The sequence below is a fragment of the Leptonychotes weddellii genome, chromosome 7, assembly GCF_054177405.1.
Source record: "Leptonychotes weddellii isolate Sample4059 chromosome 7, ASM5417740v2, whole genome shotgun sequence".
Lineage (NCBI taxonomy): Eukaryota > Metazoa > Chordata > Mammalia > Carnivora > Phocidae > Leptonychotes > Leptonychotes weddellii.
In genome coordinates this window covers 100,282,343-100,305,358 of record NC_138375.1, presented here as the reverse complement: position 1 = coordinate 100,305,358, position 23,016 = coordinate 100,282,343, and the positions used below count along the sequence as shown (strand labels likewise).

Sequence of the window (23,016 nt, the reverse complement as noted above, 5' to 3'; positions counted from 1 at the left end):
AAAAAAAAAAAGAAGATAGTAGGAAGGGAGAAATGAAGGGGGCTAAATCGGTGGGGGAGACGAACCATGAGAGACTATGGTCTCTGAAAAACGAACTGAAGGTTCTAGAGGGGAGGGGGGATGGAGGGATGGGTTAACCTGGTGATGGGTATTGAGGAGGGCACATTCTGCATGGAGCACTGGGTGTTATGCGCAAACAGTGAATCACGGAACACTACATCAAAAACTAATGATGTAATGTATGGTGATTAACATAACATAATAAAATATTTTTAAAAAGTTTTCACAGAAGAAAAAAGATTAAGTAGCAGTGTGGGGAAAGGAAATCTAGCATTTATCACACAACCATCATAGGTGCGATGGTGTTGGACATGTTAATGTGCCTTTTCTTGTTTTGTTTTCATAACAACTGTATGATGGACTTATTATAATCTATATTATTTTGGATGAGTCAACTAGGGCTCAGCTTAGTGATATGATAGCCAGTAGTTGAGAGGCTGGCCTTTGAACCCTGGTCTGCATAATTCCAAGGACTGAGAGGGAAAGAGAGCAAATTAAAAAGGGGAACACAGAGTGAACAGATCCCAGGGTTTAGATTTAAAAGTCTTCAGTTCAAATGCCTCCCCATTACCTGGTGAAAGTGTTTTCCTATCTGGAAAAGATGATAATAACACAGCCTAATTTACAAGGTTATTATGAGTCTCAGATAAGGTAATGTTTGTGAAAATCACTCTGTAAACTGAAAAGTACCATATACATTTTGTGTATAGCAATTATCACAATGGGGTCTCTGCACACACACGCACAAAAGAGCACTTGGTAAGAATTAAAATGCTCCAGAAAAACTATGCAGAGAAACACAGAGGATGACAAAGATGATCTATAACAACATAATGATGAAATAACAGAAGAGAACATCTTACTAAATTACAATAAACTGTTTATAGAATTCTGAGAATACATTTATCTGACTCTTTAGTTTCTTGTATTTGGTAATGGAAGTAACAAAGGAAAATACTAAATAGTTTGATTTTAAAGGGGAGAGGAAACTAGGAAGGATTAAGTGGAAATAGAAAGCCATGAAAGATAGAAACCACAGTAATCTAATCATGGAAATGTTTTCTAGTTGTGGGATCAAAATATGTATCTGGCAACACATTTCAGGGTCATGATTGCTGACATAAACTATTTTCTAGGTGCTGCAAAATCATGTTACCTTCAGAAGTTAAACAATAGGGGAATTTGGAGCAAAGCATAGGCCATCTCTGGAAGATGAAATTGAGATCATCAGGTGTGGAGGTGTGCATTGGTTGGATGGAAAGGTTAAGCAAAAGCAATATTGCAAAAATCAAACTCTGTTGTTCCTTTGTAAACACAAGGTAATAAGTTATACAAGGAGATAGCAATTGTTTGCAGAGCAACAGCAACAAAAAAAAAACCCATGTTTTATTTTTTCCAGTTAGTTAACAGTGTTTTATTAGTTTTAGGTGTAGAATTTAGTGATTCAACATTTGCACATAACACCCAGGGCTCATCACAAGAAGTGCCCTCCTTAATGCCCATCACCTACTTCATCCATCCCTTCACGCTCCTCCCCTCTGGTAATCATCAGTGTGTTCTCTATTGTTAAGTGTCTGTTTCTTCTTTTGCCTCTCTTCTTTTTCCCCCATGTTCATCTGTTTTGTTTCGTAAGTTCCACATGAGTGAAATTGTAAGGTATTTGTCTTCCTCTGACTGACTTATTTCGCTTAGCATAATACTCTCTAGCTCCAGGCACATCATTGCAAATGGTAAGATTTCGTTCTTTTTTACGGCTGAGTAATATCCCATTATATATATCCCACATCTTTATCCATTCACCAGTCGATGGATATTTTGCTCTTTCCATAAATTGGCAATTATTTATAATGCTGCTATAAACATTGGGGTGTACGTATCCCTTCAGATCAGTATTTTTGTATCTTTTAGGTAAATACCTAGTAATGTAATTGATAGATCATAGAATAGTTCTATTTTTATTTTGAGGAACCTCCATATTATCTTCCAGAGTGGCTGTACCAGTTTGCATTCCCATCAACAGTGCAAGAGGGTTCCCCTTTACCCACATCCTAGCCAACACCTGCTGTTTCTTGTGTTGTTCATTTTAGCCATTTTAACTGGGGTGAGGTAATATCTCATTATAGTTTTGATTTGTATTTCCCTGATGATGAGTGATATTGAGCATCTTTTCATGTGTCTGTTAGCCATCTGTATGTCTTTTGTGGAGAAATGTCTGTTCATGTCTTCTGCCCAGTTTTTAACTAGATTATTTGTTTTTTGGGTGTTGAGTTTGATAAATTCTTTATAGATTTTGGATACTAGCCCTTTATCAGCTATGTCATTTGCAGGTATCTTCTCCCATTCTGTAGGTTGCCTTTTAGTTTTATTGATTGTTTCCTTCCCTTGTGCAGGAGCTTTTTATTTTGATGTAGTCCCAATAGTTTATTTTTGCTTTTGTTTTCCTTGCCTCTGGAGACATATATTTAGCTATAATACAGAATCTAACTGATGTGCTACAATTTATTTTCAGTAGGCACATAGGGTAAGGATGCATTCGCACATGAGCAATGCGTCCAGTTACACAGTTACAGATGTGAGGCTCAGTAGCATGGTGAGCAGAGTAAGGAATGTGGAGTCAAAGGACCTGTAAGTACATCTAGGCTCAGCCATTACCATCTGTGTAGTCTCACTACCTCACTTAGACTCACTAATGCTGATTTTGAATCTCTGTAAAATGAGGAGAAATATAACTGCCTATCTAAAAACTCCAAGTTTATGTAAGGAAAAAAAAAACAAGAAAATGTTGGGATGGAATACTGAAACTTAATTGCCTTATGCGATTATTAATTATTAGTCACATTAGCACAGGTATTAGCTCTTAATTTCATTTGATACCTGGTATAAAAATCTAACATTTCACTCAATCCGCTCCTATACAAGATCACTGATACATAATCAGCCTCTGCTATAATTGCTCTTTTTTTAAAAAAAAATCAATGAGCGATGATTGATGGCTGTAATAGAAACTCCACATACACACACACAAGTGCACACACCTAAGATCAGCTTCTACTTTTGATGTGAATTCAGTTTTTAAGAGCTAGCTTAAATTCTAATCCAAAGCAATTGTGAAAAGATTAAGATGCAAAGCAAGACTTAGAAAACTAATAGGAAAAAATAAGAGCTGCCACAGAAATAGATAATATAACAAATGTTAGTAGCTTCCATATCCCACACTACATAATGTTACTAGTCCTCACTACTTCATTTTATTTTGATGTGACCCAGCTTGGTAAGGAAAAATACGGTGATCTCCAGGTAGTGGAGTTGGGATGAGGAGGGCTGAAAGAGATATAGCACACTGATACATGCAATAATACTTGTTGCTTCTTTGGATGATGGGAGGGATTATGAGTGAGTGGGTTGGGAAGGGTTCTCAGGGCTCTGGCTTCAGCCCCTGGGTTAATGGCTGGGCTGGGACAGCAAATACCAGAGAGAACTGAGAAACAACAGCGTGTTTAGAGAAGAGAAAGGATGGTAGAAGAGTCTAGTTTGGGAAATGTCGTGTGGATGTAATGTATGTCCAGCCTACAAGTGAATACAGTTCTGAGACTAAAACCAGAAGTCTGAGCTAATACAGAGATTCAGAAAAAATCAAACAGAAGACAAAGACAGAAATAGAGCTAAGATTATCTTAGAACATCATGTGGGCCAAGGACAGAACCTGGAGGAATAGCACTGTTTAAGGGACATACAGATCTGAAAGAAAATAGAGAAATAACCATCAGAAAAGAGGAATACCAAGATTGTCTAAAGAGACACACTTGGCCAGCTGTGTCTAAAGCAACTGCAACGTCTTTCATAGACAAAGTAAAAAGGAGGGATAGAAAAGAGAAGTGAATTTCCAACTGAGCATATGGGTGAGAGGAGATAATGACCTAAGTCCTCTACAGAAATAGAGGTGCTGGTCTGCAGTGACCATCTTCTTCCTCTCAGACATGAAGAAGTTAAGCAAAAAATACAAGAACATATATGCAGGATACTTTGGAGATGTCAGAGAGGATAAGAAGCTGAAAGAGCTCACTCTAAGAAAGTAGTTTTACTTTATATTTTAATTATTTTCTTCCTGGGTATGGAATTCTGGGTTAACAGGGATTTTTTTTTTTCTTTCAGTACTTTAATGATATCATTCCTTTGTTGCAAAGATTCTGGAGATGTCTGCTCTAATTCTTATCCTTGCTCCTTTGTAGGTTAACTTGTCTTTTTTTTTTTTTTCTCTCTCTGCCTTCTAGATCTTCTGTTCTGGGTTTTCAGCCATTTTGATATGCCTCTGTGTGTGTGTCTATTTTGGTATGTACCTTGCTTGGTGAACTCTGAGATTTTGCGTCTATAATTTGGTGTCTATCATTAATTTTAGAAAATCCTCAGTCATCATTTCTTCAAATGTTTCTTCTGCCCCATTTTCTCCTTCTGTGATTTCAATTATGCACGTTATACCATTTAATATTGTACTACAACTTTTAGATGCTCTGCTATGCACTTGCAGGCCTGCCCATCCCCTATCCTTTCTCTGTCTTTCTCTCCCATTTTTACTCTTTGTATTCCATTTGAGTAATTTCTACTGATTTATCTTCAAGTTCACTGATTCTTTCCTGAGCTGTGTCAAACCCACTAATGAGCTCAAACACATTCTTCATCTCTGTTACCGTGTTTGTTTCTAGCACTTCCATTTGATTCTGTTATAATTTCCATCCTTCTGCTGAAATTATCTGATCTCACATGCTGTCAAGCCTTTTTATTAGAGATTTTTAACATTAATTATAATTACTTTAAATCCCTTGTCTGAGAGTTCCAACATTTGTGCCATATCTGGGATGATTCTGTATATAGTTTTGTTTCTTTGGAGTATTTTCTCTTGCCTTTTCATATGCCTCAAATTTTTTGCTGAAAACTGGATATCTTGCGTAGGACAGTAGATACTGAGGTAAATATATTTTTGTGCTTAAAGTGAGCATGCTTTCCCATCTGCTAGGCCTTTAGCACAGGAATTTGAATTAATCTAGTCAGGAACTGGCCTGGATTTGAGGGCTTTTGCTAAGATTAACCACAGTGTACCACAGGTTTCTCTAGTGATATCATGTGGTTAGGTTGTGGGATGGCTTTCCAAGGGTTATTTTCTTAATATCTGCTCCACCCTTAGTTTTGGGCCCTCCTTTTGTGCTGGGCCTCAGACTCTCAGTCTCTTGACACTCTTGCAGCCATATTCCACTGTTAATTTTAGTGCTTGCTGGGATGCCAGTGGGGGCTCAGAGAGGAATGAGTGTTACTTGATGTTCTAAGGTAGCCTTAGTCTGAGGAAGGCATGATGTCCCTGGGTCTAAGTGCTCCTGCCCATCCTCCAAGTATAGTGCCGGTCCTGGCACATATTCTTACCTTGCCCCTAAGGAGAGAGTTCCCCCCCCCATTACCTTCCTCATCAGTGGATTTACCCCAGTGCCCTTAGTCAGTAGTTCTTGTTGCTCTTTGCCTTTGTAGAATAACGCTTTTATCCCAGTAGGGAGATTGGTCTACTTTCAACTGTGGCTGCTGTCTTCCTCCTCAATCTTCCCAGTGAGCCCCTAGTGAGGTTTGTGGAGGAAAAGCCCAATAAGGGATTCCTCCCCTATTTATGCAACGTGCAGGGTGTCCACACTCTCGTGCTAGCTCACACTCAGCCTTTAGCAATCCATTCAGAGTTTTAGCTGAATCTCCTTCCTTGTTTATACGGCATCTGGTGATGTCTGCCTGATGTAAACAAATGACAGCATCCTCTTTCTCCTTCTTGACAAGTGCCTCTCCTCCTATATTTGGGGCTGGTTGGCTGTCTTGCAACCTCAAATCTCTGAGGGATTTTTTTTAGAGTCCTGAATGTGTCATTTCTTCAGCTATTTCTTTGTGGGAAGGAGGGAGTGGCACTCTTTGAAGCTCTGTATGTCTCTGAGCTTAAAGTAGAAGCTAGACCGTTCACTCCAGAATTCCTCAATATTCTAAAATTAAGATGTGGAGGTTATCTTATGGGAGCAACACAAGTGATAGGGATTTGGTGAAAATAGTGACTGTTTGGATGCATTGTAGATGCACTGCCTTTGAATTTGTTCATTGCAACTGGAGTACTCTTGGCTGAGAAGTGACATTAATATGTTTTAAGGCCTTAATGGAAAAAGTTGAGAGAAAGTCCAGCAAGTGGTCCCCTAAAGGAAAAGATTGTGGTCCAGCTCTGAAGGAAGGTTGCTTCTTTGGTAGGACAAAGGCCAGGCTAACGTCCTTGCCTAGAATGTACATGTTCCAGTTAAACTGCTCTGAAGGAAACCGTAGAATGAGTTTTCATGTGGGGAGAGTTGTACCTTTGTAAATTACTATGTTTATGCTTAGACATGGAATGAAGAGTTTCTCCTGGGCCTCGGTGAAGTCCAGAGCCTGGGTACCCGGTAGGATACAAGAAAAAAAGGCATTTCACATGGGAGATATGCAAAGCAACTAAGAGGTAGGTCACTGACTAGGGAGGAAGGACTTGGTAACGGGTTGTTTCTGTAAATGTCAGGAATGATCATTTCTTTTTTTTTTTTTAAAGATTTTATTTATTTATTCAAGAGAGAGAATGAGAGAGAGAGAGAGCCCATGAGAGGGGGGAGGGTCAGAGGGAGAAGCAGACTCCCTGCTGAGCAGGGAGCCCGATGTGGGACTCGATCCCCGGACTCCAGGATCATGACCTGAGCCGAAGGCAGTCGCTCAACCAACTGAACCACCCAGGCGCCCAGGAATGATCATTTCTTATATTCAGTCGTAAGGGTTTTCTTTCCTGCACTGGGGTTTCCTCCCATTATGTCAAGCACTCAGTAAAGTCTGGTTGCATGTGACAGCGTGGAGCTAGTCGTGCTTCAGGGAAGGAAAGGAGAAACCATAGTGTCTATCCTCAGGCCCAGCAGTTCAGAGATCTCTCTGCTAATAGAGAAAAGACAGGCCTGATGTCACCACAGGTGACCTGCAGGGGTCAAAAGGGTGGCTATTAGCAGAGAGCTGGGCAAAGCTGCTCTCATTAGAATATAAAGTAAAAAGATTTAGATTTCTTTACAGCAGAGCCACTCAAAATACTACAACCTTCTTTTTACCTTTCCATTGGCAACATGGGTAAGTGAGAGGATTATGTTTAAAGCAGCAATAATGTTAAAATAATTCTTTCAATTCTCAGGAAAGTGAGGATCTTTTTTATTCCATGCATTCTTAAAGGTGACAGATGTCCAACAGTGACAGTGTTTTTGCAAAGTTGGCAGATGCTTAACGAGCTCATTTCATTAATCAGGATCATGTTTATATTTTGGATGGAAAGGATAGCCAGAATCTACACTTTGACTATAAGCTCCATAATGTGAAAAATATTTATTGAGTCCGTTCTGATATATATAATATTGGAAATATAGTCCTAATCTTAGAGTTGAAACAAACCTTCCCATTCATTTAATCGACTCCCCTCATTTTACAAATCAGTAAAATAGACACCAGCAAGGTATCTTACCCAAGGTCACATATTGGTAAGAATTTATGATATTAAAGTGCAGGGTAATTTAACTAATGATATGTATTACTTTAATGAAAGTATGTAACTTTGGTTTCAGATGAGCAGGTATCAATTAAAATATCTGTTAATCTTCCTCATCCATGTCTATATGTACAGTCATTTATGCCCATAATGTCTCTCTGTATTTATGCCTATATATACATTATAAACATATTTATAAGCATAATAGCAGTAAGTTAAAAATCATAAATTAAGATATTCAAGTTTCTTTTAATCAGAGTGTAGTATTAACAACAATATCCATTTGAAGAACCATAAAACTTGATCAGAACTTTGAAATATCTCATTGTAAGACCATCTCATATTTCCTCAGAAAGGACTGCCCCAACATTAGAAAACCTATCAGCCAGTTGTAACTTACATCTGTTCTGAATAGACAACAGTACCACCCACTGGAGGACAAGCTCCTCTCTGACTACTTTGCCAGTTATTTCAATTACTTGGGCCAAGGGAATACATGTTCTGAGCCCCTGCATGAACAAATGGAGGGAAAAAAAATCTTCCGCTTTTTAAGTTTTGATATGCGTAATACTAGGGAGATCTCATCTTTTTCTCAACTCCCTTGTTTATCTTTGAATATTCCTTCAGAGACTATTGCTTCCGAGCAAAGCCTAGGTCTCTCTTGATAGGATTCATATTCTGTTTAAACACAACCCTGCTGCTAAATTTATGCTAGGTAATGGCCCCTTCTAGAAATATATAAAATGATCATTATTATATAAAATTAATATTTTAAAGCACATGCAGTAAGCAGAGATGAAGGCCTCTAAGGCTTGTATCTTTTTGTTTTCAATGGGTTTGTCTCAAAGATAGTTTTCATTGTGGCACTGTGGTGTTGTCATGGTTTTCAGTAGCTGTCATACATTTGGTTTTTAACGCTCAGTGATCCAGATTCTCTGAAAAGCTTAAATCCTAACCTGGCTACGGCTTGGTGGAGTGCTAACTCTCTGAACCTCTGGGGTACCATTGAGTGCACAGCTCCGTGGAGTATGACTGCTGTCATGCAGTCTTATAGCTGGTGAGAGCTTAATAAATACTGTTGACTGAATTAAAGTCAGGATGTTGAGGGCTATAAACATGTCCAAGTCATTGACACAGAAGCAATATTGCCAAAACAGAAGTCTAGACTGCTATGGTAGTAAAAACAGTAAGGGAAGGACAGATAGGACCTTGAGTCACAAGCAAAATGTCATAGTCCCAGACACTGTGCTGTAAATGGAGCTGTGCCTGTAATTCCACGTGTGTGGTATGTGACCCAATCTAGGTGATAGAAGGTACTGGAAAGCAGGGTCAGGGGGGCAGGGGGCTCTAACTATTTAACAATTAATCTTTCTTGACCTTGGCATCATGGCTTTTAAGATGCACAACTGAGGAGAACACGTGAACTGACAGAATGACCTTTTCCAACACTAAAAGTAAGGTTGTTTTACGTTACTCTGTTTAATGATGGATCAATTCTACTTTAAAAAAAAATTCCCAAGACTTAAATTACTTGGTACAGAAGCATATGATACAACTAAATACTGTATAACATTATTTTGGATTGTTTTTTGCTGGGTTGGTTTGACTTTTTGTTTATTTTTATTTTATAATGTGCTGTTTTTTCATTTTACCCTTGAAACAATCATCACAGATATTGGGAGCATTTGATAATAACCTAATTATTTATAGTTTTCTCACCTTCCTTTCCTCCACCATGATATAGATACAGAGTGGCAAAGCCAATGCTACAAGCCAGGACCTTAAAGACCATACCTCTGCTGCCCTTGAAAGCACTGATCTGGGGAAACCATATAAATACATCAATAATTTTCATTGAAATCATTTCTAACCTTTAAAATCTTTGCTTACAGGTAGGCATTTCAATAGTAAAAAAGGGATATTTAACCCTAATTTTAAAAATAGAGAATTGGCTATAGTTAAAAGGCCTCTAAAAGTAATTTCTTTTCTGGAGCAAAATACTACTAATAGAAAACTGCACCAAATTATTATGCTTTTCTTCATAATTCCACTTTGTTACAGAGAGATACTGTCTGCATGTCTGCAGGAATTCATTTTGAATAGTTATTATTGATTCAACAAGACTCCTCTCTATTTTTATGTATCTTTGGTGTTTACATCGTTAAGTACAACATATACAATTATTTCTGGGACATAATCATTCGGAATTCAACCCCAACTTGAAATTGTCCAAAAATGAAATAGCAAACACATCACAATATCGAAAACAAGTAGAGGTTTTTCTAAGATGACAGTATAATGATGGACTTTGGCCACTAAAACCGTCGTGTGATTGATCTCAAAGGAAATGGTTGGTGATCAGTCCTTATTCTTTCAGACTTTTCCTCCATATTCACATTCATTTTGCTCTCAGCTATTCTTGTACTATTGTCAATTATCTGAGAAGATTCTTTTTAACTGCTCTAAAATAATCTATGTTTCTGCAACAATGAGCGTAATTGACAATTATGGCACATTATTCACAGCTCAGAGTATCTGCCAAACAAGTTACTCACAATGTGATGAAGACAAGTACACAGAGGTGTGAGAGGGACCAGACTTCAGACTCCCTGGCAAGAATTAAAGATTACAGTGGGATAGACTTGAATGGCTAGGGTTAGGGTGGGGGAGGAAGATAAGAGCAATAAAATGATAAAAAATGTAAATTTAGGTGTCAAATATATTCTATAAAGGGAGAGACCATAAGTATCTTACTCACTATTGGTTAGCCAGAGCCCAGCACAGTTCCTGACACAGAGTAACCATTCAACAGATATGTGCTGAATTTTGTAAAAGAGCACAAACAGGAAAACAAGAATAATAATGAAAAGAATGAAACCTCTAAAACTACAGGCTGTTATTTCAGTTTGTGGCCAATAAAAACACAAGCAAGAATATTATTTTGGTTTTGCTTTGTACATTACACTTTTCAAAGCAGTTTTACATATAGTATCTCTTCTGACTTTCTCTGAACTCTGATGAGTAACCACAGGGAAAAGCCCAGTTTCCATATACTTAACTTTATCAGGATTCTAAGTTGTGACAACTTGTTTTGTTTTGTTTTTTTAAAGATTTTATTTATTTATTTGACAGAGAGAGACACAGTGAGAGAGGGAACACAAGCAGGGGGAGTGGGAGAGGGAGAAGCAGGCTTCCCGCGGAGCAGGGAGCCCGATGCGGGGTTCGATGCCAGGACCCCGGGATCATGACCTGAGCCGAAGGCAGACACTTAACGACTGAGCCACCCAGGCACCGGACAACTTGTTTTTTTAATGTTTCATTTATTTATTCGCACGAGAGAGAGAGACAGAGACAGAGAGAGTGAGCGAGCACGTGCAGAGGGAAAGAATCTCAAGCAGTCTCCCCACTGAGCACGGACCCCTGATGCATGTGGCTGGATCTTATGACCCTGAGATCCTGACCTGAGCCAAAATCAAGAATCAGATGCTCAACTGACTGGGCCACCCAGGCGCCCCAGGTTGTGACAACTTTTGCAATCTTGTACTTAGGTGGTGACTGACAGAGTAGAGAAGGGAGGCCAGTCTGGGAAGGGAACCATTATTTTTGTTAACCATAAAATTACCAAAACAATCACTCTTACAGGGTAACTGTGAGGAATAATAAATGTAGATACCTCTGAAATGCCACACAAAATGTACCATCCTTCCCAAATTTCTTTCTGCTCTGCCCTCTCCAGGCAGGCACTAATGGACTGAAATGTTATAAATTACTCACCATGGTTCATAAAAAGAGCAATTCCTTTAGCAATATAAAAGTATGGCTGGAAAAATGTTTTTTTAAAGCTTAAGATAAATTTGGCTTACAAACTTTGGACAACATTTTTAAAGTCTTCTGGGCAAAGAGGCCATCCTAGAAGGCTGCAGGGCCTATTTCACCGGGTGGGCTCCCAGCTCTAGACTCAAAACTGACAGCCCATTTAGGTGGGCTTTCAACTCAATATGCAAAGAATTTTCCAGATACACTGTACCCTCCAAACATCCAGGATTTGCTTCTGGTTTTGAATGAACACTAAACAACAATTCTGTCAAAAGAGAACAGGGAACTTCAATTAAAAGACATCTGGTGAGTGCCAATTTTATCCAACTGTAGAGCATCCAAAAGAATCTGAAGTCAGAGGGCAATTTCATCAAGAAACTAACAAATCCAACTGAACAGAAGAGATCTTGAATCTTTCCCACTGGCAGGAAGAAAATGATACATGACACTAGCAAATCAAGAATTTAATGGAAAATACTATAAGATACTTTAAAATTCAATATATAAGAGAACTGATTAATGAAGAATTAAAATTTATCCAGTTCATTCTATCAGATGAGATTTATAAAAATTCATGAGTTCAGAAAATATCAACAGAGATATTGTAAGGAAAGTTACTTAATTTTTTTTTTTACTTATTTTATTTAAATTCAATTAGTTAACATATAGTATATCATTAGTTTCAGATGTAGAGTTCAGTAATTCATCAGCTGCATATAACACCCATTACATCACATGCCCTCCTTAATGCCCATCACCCAGTTACCCCATCCCCCCACCCATCTCCCCTCCAGCAACCCTCAGTTTGTTTCCTATGATTAACAGTCTTCTATGGTTTGTCTCCCTCTCTGATTTCACCTTATTTTATTTTTCCTTCCCTTCCCCTATGATCCTCTGTTTTGTTTCTTAAATTCCACATATGAGTGAAACCATATGGTAATTGTCTTTCTCTGATTGACTTATTTCATTTAGCATAATACTCTCCAGTTCTATCCACATCGATGTAAATGGTAAGATTTCATCCTTTTTGATGGTTGAGTAATATTCCATTGTATTTATATACCATATCTTCTTTATCCATTCATCTGTTCATGGACATCTGGGCTCTTTCCATAGTTGGGCTATTGTGGACATTGCTGCTATAAACATTGGGGTGCAGGTGTGCCTTTGGATTACATTTGTATTCTTTGGATAAACACCTAGTAGTGCAATTGCTGGGTCATAGGGTAGCTCTATTTTTAACTTCCTGAGGAACCTCCATACTGTTTTCCAGTTTTTTTAATAACCTCTGATTTAAAGATACACTATAAGTATAGAAATCTGTATGTGTCTCTCCTTTTTGTCTGTACATTCACTTCCCACTTCTGGATAGCATAAAAGCAATGGTATTGGTAAAGGGAATGAAGATGGTTCAGATAATCATGTTGAAAATCTGAAAAGTTAGTTCAACTGGTAAATCCACCAACAGGACAAGGAACTTCAGAGATCTCTATCACTGGATTGGATGTCAATAACAAACAATATGTTAAGAGGAAAATAACAATAGGAATGGAAGAGAAAACATTTTTAAGTGAAATTAAAATTAGCCTTGAGATCTATGAAGAGATTATCAGAACCTCAAAAACCATCACTGAGTTTCCCTACCATAAAATCTAGAAAATAGAAAATTAAGAGGATGACATCCAAAAAAACCAAATAATCCAATTTAAAAACGGGCAGAAGACATGAACATACATTTTTCCAAAGAAGACATACAGGTGTCCAACAGACACATGAAAAAATATTCAGCATCACTCACCATCAGGGAAATGCAAATCAAAACGACAATGAGTTATCACCTCACACCTGTCAGAATGGCTAAATCAAAAACACAAGAAACAACAGATGTTGGTGAGGATGTGGAGGAAAGGGAACTCTATTGTACTGCTGGTGGGAATGCAAACTGGTGTAGCCACTATGTAAAAGAATATGGAGTTTCCTCAGGATGTTAAAAATAGAACTACTCTATGATCCAGTAACTGCACCACTGGGTATTTGCCCCAAAAAATATGAAAATGCTAATTCAAAGGGATACATGCATCCCTATGTTTATTGCAGCATTATTTACAATAGCAAAGTATAGAAGCAGCCTAAGTGTCCACTGATAGATGAATGGATAAAGAAGACATGAGATATATTTATATATCTCTCCATCTCCATGATGGTATAATATTCCATCATATATTTTGTGTATATATTATGTGTGTGTGTGTGTGTGTGTGTATATATATATATATTTATTTATTTATTTCACATCTTCTTTAGCCATTCATATATATATATATAAATGTGATATATATATATGTAAAATATATGATGGAATATTATTCAGCCAGAAAAAAAGAATGATATCACACCATTTGCAACTACATGGATGCAGCTAGAGAGTATAGTCCTAAGCAAAATCAGTCAGAGATAGACAAATACCATATCATCTCACTTATATGTAGAACTTAAGAAACCAAACAAATGAGTAAAGGAAAAGAGAGAGAGAGAGAGAGACCAACCAAGAAACAGATTCTTAACTACAGAAAACAAACTATTGGTTATCAGAGGGGAGGGGATGGGGAATGGATGAAACAGGTGATGGGGATTAAAGAGTACACCTATCCTGATCAAAAAATAAATTAAAATTAAATTAAAAAGAATATCAAACTCTGTTATAGAAGGAATGTTTGTGTCACCCCAAAATTCCTATTGATGTCCTATACCCCAGTGTGATAGCATTTGGAGATCGGAGCCTTTGGGAGGTAATTAGGATTAAATGAATTCACAGTGAGAAGGCCAAGAAGAGAGCTCTCACCAGGAACTGAATTGGCCAGCACCTTAAACTTAGACTTCCCAGCCTCTAGCACTCTAAGAAAATACATTTCTGTTGCTTAAGCCCCACATCTACGGTAGTTCTGTTAGGGCAACTGAGCTGAGTAATACACTCTTTTGCCCCAATGCCATGATTTTATATTTATCTGGAAAATGACCTTCAATTCAATTTATGAATGGGTACAACATGTCCTAGAATCAAAGAAATTTATAACTGGTGGGAAATGAACTCTCACCTAGTTTAACCACTCATGTTATGCCTGAATCTTTTGCATAATATGGAACTTGACTAAGTGATCCTGGAAGTTATGCTTGAACTCTTTTAGTGAGAAGAAGGTACTTCATTTCCTGGTGTTTCCATATGATTCATTTCTGGACCAGATACTATCACTCAGCTCTGTAGCTACAAAAAAAAATCTGCAAACCTCAAGATTGAATTTATCAAGAAAATACTATGTGCAGATGTTTTCCCCTTCGTTATGATATACTTTTTTTTAATATTTTTTATTATGTTCAGTTAGCCACTGCATAGTACATAATTAGTTTTTCATGTAGTGTTCAATAATTCATTAGTTAAGTATAACGCCCAGTGCTCATCACAGCATGTGCCCTCCTCACTACCCATCACCCTGTTACCCTCTCCCCGCCACCCCCCTCCCCTCTGAAACCTCCAGATTGTTTCTCAGGGTCGATAGTCTCTCATGGTTCATCTCCCTCTCTGACTTCTCCCCCTTTGGATTTCCTTCCCTTCCCCTATGATCCTCTGTGCTATTGCTTATGTTCCACATATGAGTGAAACCATATGATAATTGTCTTTTCTGCTTGACTTATTTCATTTAACATAATCCCCTTCAGTTCCATCCATTTTCTACACACATAGGCACTAAGACTCAGGAAAAAAATAAGTAATTTCCTGAAGGTCAGATCTTTAAGCACTAGTGGATCTAAGGATTGAATCCAGGTATCTGCATTCAAAAACTATTCTCTTTCCACTGCAAATAATGGCCTCTAACTCTTAATCTCAGGAAACAAACTGAGGATTGCTGGAGTGGAAGGGGGTGGGAGGGATGGGGTGGCTGGGTGATGAACATTGGGGAGGGTATGTGCTATGGTGAGCGCTGTGAATTGTGTAAGACTAATGAATCACAGACCTGTACCCCTGAAACAAATAATACATTATATGTTAATAAAAACAATAAAAAAAGAATGGCCTCTAAACTATTTTGATTATAAACCCCTATCAGGAAAAATATTTTGAATGTATTTTCCCAATTCATGTATTTATCAAATTGCACACATTTACATCTGTACATTTATTGAACATATACAAAAAGTTGAAAAGAAAGTAAATATAAATAGGAGTCCTAATATTTTCTTTCTGAAGCCCAAATTTGAGATTGCTGCACTTGATTACAATCAAGTAATCAAGTTGCTGCTCCCTTATACCAGTAAGAGAGTAAAAAGCCAAATCAGTGAAAGCATGTTACAATATTCAAAAGTTTCAGAACCTAACATTGTGCTATCCTGATTATTACTCATAATACAAAGAAAATTAAATCTATTATTTTAAGAATTATTTTCAACAGAAGTACAAGCTGCTGGAGTTAAGTCTTTAACCTCAGGAAAGTCATACTATATCAATATTTCACTGGAGAAATGCCAAGTCTGAGTCATGGATTTGATGCTGGGGTCACTGTAAATGGCTCCTTTCTCTTTGGCACCAATGGATTGAGAAGAACCACTAGAGTTAACACAGGAGGCTAAAGGGCTGTGGTAGAGTCTTGACCACTGTAGCAAATTAAGCTAATCAAAAGCAGAATTATTGCTAGAGCACTTTTTCATGGGATTTTCTAACAGCTTCAAAAAGCATAATCGTTATTAATTAATCTTTCTGTCCTAAATTGCTATGCTATTTAGGTAGAAGGAAAAAAATCCTACATGTTTACAACTAAATACTGTTCTAGAATAAAATTAGATGACTTCATGAAAACATATTTGAGTCAGGAAAAGGCAAGCTTTAAATAGAGAAATTAGTTGATCCATTATAATTCAGAATAGTAAACAAAATAAGGCTTCCCTTCTGCATGGGATTTTCCTGCTTTTAAACTTATACTATATGAGTATACGCCCCATATACCTCACCAAGCCTCACTGTACCAACCATGGTTTTGAGATAGGTTGGCTTTATAGTAAAACTATAAAAAACTAAAATCTGTAATTGTTGTACAGATAAGACTTGTTCAATCCCATTAAAGCAGAAGTCAGAACAGCAAGAACTGTCCCAACTTCCACAGATAGAAAAGACCCTTTGGAAGGTTAGCACAGAAGGACTCTTGCTTATGCTCTGCCCTTTCAGCACCCAGAAAAAACAAATGTGACCTCAGCGCCCCAAGAGGTATAAAACTCCAAGAAGTCACAAGGACTTTAGATGAGATGTGTGAAAATGAAATGTTAGTCCACTGAGAATAGGCCTGAAAACTTTAAAAAGAGGTACAGAATGCATATCATAAAACTTTGGGAGAATTTTCTACTGCAACACTTCTTGTTGGAAATAAACACTTCATGGAAAGGGTCATCTGCCAGACCAAGAGTTTTCCTTTTCTTCTCTTTCGATTTGTAATTATTATTAAATCAGAAAATACAGTTTGTAAAGAAGCAGGTGCTACCTAAGTGACCATCTGCTTTGTATTTTATGATATTTTTCATTTGTTTTTCCTTGAATGCCCTAATTTTTACAGAACTTCATCTGGACAATGTGGTTTTTCCAACACTGGCATTTACAGGCACTTGACATAGGTAAAAGCAGGTAAGAGATAGTTATTTTTGTTTTTAATCCGAGCTTTGACTACATTTTAAGAACCACAGAGAAGAAAGAACACAGGGAGGCTCTCTCACTTACAAGTTATGGCATCTAGGGCAAGCCAGAGATAGAACTCATTAGGTATGTTTGATGTACCAAGCATCACTATGTGTTAATGTCATTTCCCCATCACCCATTACATTAGTGGAGTCAGTAACTTGTCAAATGTCCCACAGCTGAAAAGTTGAAAGAGCCAGATTTTGAACCCAATTCTGTATGATTTTAAAGCTCGCCTATTTTTTTTAACTAAACCAAGCCACCTTTCAGGCAAGTCATTTCATCTCCCCTGACCTCCATCTCAATTTCCCTATCAGCAAAATAAAAGCGTTGAGTTGGAAGATCTTTAGGCTCTCTTCCAACTATAAGAAGAAATTATATACCAGAAACTCTATATAAAGTTTATAAGCCCTGTAAAATATGGTGAAACCATTTTTATGAGAGATAAATATTAATACCATGTATTCTAAAAATAAATGATGTGGATAGTTGGAACAATTATATAAGTCAGGAATGTAAAGCTTAAAATATTTGCTTTTGATATTTTCAACTGATGTACAATGTATTGTAGAATAGTTTCCCACTTTTTAAATTTGTGGACCTCTTTCATCGTCATAAATTTGTGAACCACAACAGCAAAATTTAAAATATTTCATATTTTAATAACATATGATAAAAAAACTGTGAGATTTTTAAATTTTGGTCCATTTATTATAAAAGTTTACATGTAAGTTCATCCTAATAATGTGTGACAATATTAACTCATTTAGACATTCAATTCATTTAGCCACATTTTCAATTTAATAAGCAGCATTAAGTGCTTTAATTTACTTTAAATTAATGTAGCTTATGCTATTTAATTTACTTTGAATTAATTTTTAAGAAAATAATTATTAATAGATTTTAAAATTATATATTTTACTCTGTTCAGGAACAATATAAAACTGTAGATCAAAACTAACCACATTATAGCAACAGAAATCGTGAAAAAAATAACACCTGTTTTTATGAGCTGATGTTTGAAAGTTTCTCTTAAATCAATTAACATAAGTCCTGTTTTGTTTACACATGAGGAAATAAGAGAATATATTTAAGCCTGCTATTTCTTAACACTTTTCTACACATAATATTTTACAGGAATGGACAGTCTTTCTTTCCAATAAATTAAAAACAAAGGAGAAATAACTGTCACTATATTTCCTTCTGTTCAACATCTTCAGGTTCCAGAGATATACTAGGGGTGCTATATAAGAATTTTACGTAGATAAATGCAACTTGTAGATCCTGGTGAAGACAGCTTGGGGTTAAACTTGCAGGATTTTTTTTTTTTTAATTTCAATAAAAGTGTCCCTCTATTTTCTATATTGAATCAACAGTCGGGGGTATACATTTAATAATTAACTTGAGTTTCCCAACCTACCTATTGTGTGAATTAAGTAAGATTGCATTCCACCCTCCTATATCTTGAAACATCCCAATCTCCATAGCTGTAGACTCAGACTCACCCTCCCCGCACCCCGTCCCTTTCACCTCAGTGGAAGGACCGCGTCCATTTTGTTAACTACAAGCCCAGGAGGCACCTTCCATACTTTTCTTCTCTCCTCAATCCTACATCTAATACCTTTCCAAAAGCCCTATTTCTTTTTCCTTCCCAAATCTCTCTTAACTATGTTCAGTCTACCTCCCTACAGTTACCACCAGTGGATTCGTTATTCTAGCTTTTGTTCATGACCTTGAAGCCACCACTTTCCCTAAACTAAAGAATCATCGCGCATGAAGTTAACTCTCCCTGGAAACCCCCTTTGCCTCAGTAGGCTAAGTCACCGTTCAGATCATAGACTACCCCAACGATCCTCTTTTCTAAGGAACTCTGGACTGACCTCCCTGACTGAGCCAAGTCATTCTGTTATATGTTATCACTGTGCTAGGACGTTTCTCTCAGCAGGTATCGTAGGGTACTCATTCGCTCGTTTCTTTACCACGTAATTACCTACCATGTGAAAGATACGGTGACGAATAAATAAGCAAAGCATCTGTCTCAGGAAGTTCACATTCTAGGGTGGAGAAAGAAGCCATTACCTAGGAGGACGGGTGGAAGGTATTTGCCCTATGGAAGGAAATGTAGTGGAGAATTACTGTTTCCCACCTATGTGTGTGATTCTTTGATGCGTGTCATCTCCCATAGGAGACCCTAAAGACCACAGCCCCTGGGCCCACGCTTCACTTTTGTACTGTTCACATGAGTTCTTCCTATTTTTACCCACCATAAGCACAAATTATGCTCCCAAAGGAGCAAAATGGCACTTTAAGCAAAAGGTACTTTGTTTATATTTTTATAGCTAAAATTTTTCATGGATTCCTTCCAAATAAAGGAAGAATCCAGAGCATTAATCATTAAAAAGAACACTGTACCAGATCTTGAATGTGAGAAGAAAAATATGACCACTCTTTAAGTGTTCAAGAATAAATAACTGTCTAAAGATGATCTTTTTTTTTTTCCTGCTCTTTTGTACGCCTGAAGTTTCACAATGACACATACAAGATACATGGAGACATGCAGGGAGGAACACAGGCTGTTTTAACTTTTAGAATATTCTCTTTGGGTTTTTAAATGTCATAATGCCAAAGACAAACATTCTCAAATCCTAAACCAAATTAATTCTTAAAAATTTCCTCATCAAAACCAGGAACACTTACTTCTAAGTGTATAATGTTGGATTTTGTTATAACAAAGACTTAAGGGGTGCAGGATGACTTTTTCAGACCAGCGAAAGATGAACTTTCGAAACTCTAAGGTGACAACTTCTAACTAGGCAAAAAGTCTGGCTCTTTCCTCTGACAAACAGCAATCTCCTGCCTAGAGTCATTTAATTAAGTGAAAGCACTTTTTTATGCCAGTGGATTTTCAAGAAGCTAAGAAGCAGTGAAATGAGAGCTCTACTGTTTACATTTAGACACACGTAGGCAATTCAGGTTCTCTTAATCTGGGCATCTTGAGCCTTTCCACCAAGATGAAAATTTCTGCACTAAGCAAATATAAATAGGAAATCTCCTAGCATCATTAAGTGCTCACAGTTCCTTAAAGTCACGGCTCAGTTAATTATTTGCTTTTAGAATGTTTTCCTCCAAGAACAGGGCAATGTTTAATAATATTGTTTTAATTATCCAAAATATTCTCCCCCTTGCCTTTACACATTTTTCCCCTATCACAGGCACTGAAATTAAATGAAAGAAAGAAGCATTATGTGGATGGTTTACTTTCATATTTAACTTATAATAAAAAAAACTCAGTAACAAGAAAGATGTGTTGGCAGTCTGGTCATTTGTATGTAAGTCACCTCCTTTTACAATGAGCAACTATATGATGACCAAAAGAACTCCAGGCACCAAGCCATTTTATCCAGTAATCCATACAACCAGACACCAACCAGGAAAACAAATGAATTTGGACACTTCCTCAGAGTTTGTTGAATTTCTTCAGTTGCTTATTAAACACAGTCGGTACTCCAAGAACTGGCACACCTCTGGGTACATCCTCATTTTTTAAGAAACCCTACTGAGCACACTATCCTTCCCTCTCCACAGGCATTGCTCACCCTGAAAAGCCTGAAAGCAATTCTGCAGAAAGAATCAGAGATGGCCTGAGGCCATCACAAAAGAATCACGGGTTGTAACACAAAGCGTTCTCATACTAGAGAAATGTGTTTGCATTTGTGGTTTTTCTGATGCCTTCAAATGAATGATCCTACGTCACAACTGCATCTGTTTAGATGCCTTTTTTTCCCCTTGGGTAAATGAACAAAGGGACATGTTCTTAGAGCTTGCCTCACAGAAATTAACACCCTCCTTTCATCCTTGCCTTATGTAGTTTTCTTGGGGTTGCTCTATTTGCTTATACTTCCTTTCATAAGCTAATATGAATCTAAAAATTATCACTAATTCAGTGCCTTAAGGAGAGTAGGTAATTGGAAAGAAGGCTTAATCTACACCAGGGCCCTGAGGACAGTCACTTAAAAAAAAAAAAAAAAAAAACGCTAAAGGAGGAGAGAAATTAGAGACATATGCTAGGGTAGACAGCTCATGGAAGTGATGTCCTCCTAATCAAGTCTTCATGTTATTTACCATGTACATGAACTTTTGGAACGTCATAGATTGAAGTACTTAGCGGCGTAAATTCAACTTATCCTTTTGGACTTGCCCAGAAAATTCGATATTCAAGACATAAATTTCTTCAGTTTCAGTTTTTAATCATATAATTTCTGCATCAATCCAAATATCAGAGCATCCAATCTCACGCCGTTAGGCTTATACAAATGAATGGTAAGGCAAAGAAACTAACTGAAAGAGAATTCCCATCAAATGTCAACCAGGCCACAGAGAGAAACAAGTCTCCATTTGTTAACAAGCTGTGTACAGCCTGACAATCTAAAGTTGACCTAGGGTCTCCCACAAGCCTAATCATGATAGCACAGTATTAAAATCTAAAGAAAACAGTAAAAATTATGTGTACACGTTTTTAGAAAAGAAATGAAAACAAAAGGTACTTACACTTTTGCTCCGAGAAAGCAAATCACAGGTATTTCTTTTCATGGTGGTGTTTTAAGTAATTCAAATGGACAATAGTTGTTTCCAATGTCACTTCTCTCACTGCAACAATTATCCACTCAAAAGCCAACTGGCATTCTGAAGAGAAAGGCAAGGAAATGTTTAATCAAGTATATGATTAACAAGTGCACTTCAAAATTCTGTCTTAGACTAGGATAATAATTCTTAAATTATTCAGCAGAACAAGCTGAAATGGTGCTATGTTTAAAGCAATAAAAGTACACACAAGCAGCATTTCCAAAACAGCTTTTGTTAAATGTAAGTTAGAGATTTCAAGCACCATCTGTTTTCCATTAAATATTCAAGTCTACTTTTCTAGTGGCTTAAAAAAAATAGGTATGGTAGTCACAACTTACATGTATGAAATGAAGATGCATGCTGAGCTGTGTACATGCGGATTCTGGCTGGTACAGCTGGAGACCCCTCAGTTTTCCACTAAGCATTCACTGAATAAGGTAGCCTTGTCCACCACCAGAGGGATCTGACTACATCTGAAAGCACTCTGACCATAGCATGGTGGCCTCCTGTTTCATCATTAGCAATAATCCACAGTACAGTGGTTCTTCAGTGAATTTAATGAGTTCTCTACTCTTTGGGTTCAATGATGTTATAAGAAATGGTTGGGAGAAACAGTTTACCAAGTTGAGCAACAACTATGATTTCTAAGAATACCCCAGAGGAGCTGTCACTTGAATGACATGATAGCCTTATTACCTTACCTTTACTTCCCACTAGACATTAAGAAGGAGATTCTGTTTTTTGTTTTGAAGAAAGAGCAAATACAATAACTATACAATTTGTGTTCATTCTGATATTCAGCTGAATCTGAACATGATTTAAATATTCACATGGAATATTTGCATGTGGGCTGAAATGCCTTTTGGGAAAAAAATCATTCTAAGAGAACAGGGATAAGGCAAACAGGCTTGATCAAAACACAAAAACGCTGACGTTGTAGATGTAGGCTGAAATGGTGGGAACAGACCAATTCTAACAAGAGCAAGTAGTCTATCATTTGAATTTACTCTAAGTTTCTCAAAAGACTTGTGCCTGAGGTTTAGGGAAAAGAATAACAGTGAGCAAGGTCTGAAGGAGTTTGTTTTACTGAAATGATGGAAAAATATCAAAGTGCAGGATAGTGTGAATTATACATTCAAAAATATATACTTTCAAACAAAGTAACTACATATACTTTAAGAACACACAAAACACATGGAGGGAGGGCTCCAGGGAACACAGCATCCATCTGGGTCCCTGGAGCAGG

The 23,016-nt window shown here is 37.2% G+C and overlaps 1 protein-coding gene across 1 annotated transcript in view; it reads right to left on the bottom strand.

The window, feature by feature from the left end:
- Positions 1-21,841, bottom strand: part of PDE4D (phosphodiesterase 4D) — a 1,043,384-nt gene extending 1,021,543 nt beyond the window's left edge. The window contains exon 1 of the mRNA XM_081826831.1: positions 21,696-21,841. Within this exon, the coding sequence (XP_081682957.1) occupies positions 21,696-21,737 (42 nt within the window). The 5' untranslated portion in view covers positions 21,738-21,841. The remainder of the gene's footprint in view (positions 1-21,695) is intronic.
- Between the last annotated feature and the right edge of the window lie 1,175 nt (positions 21,842-23,016).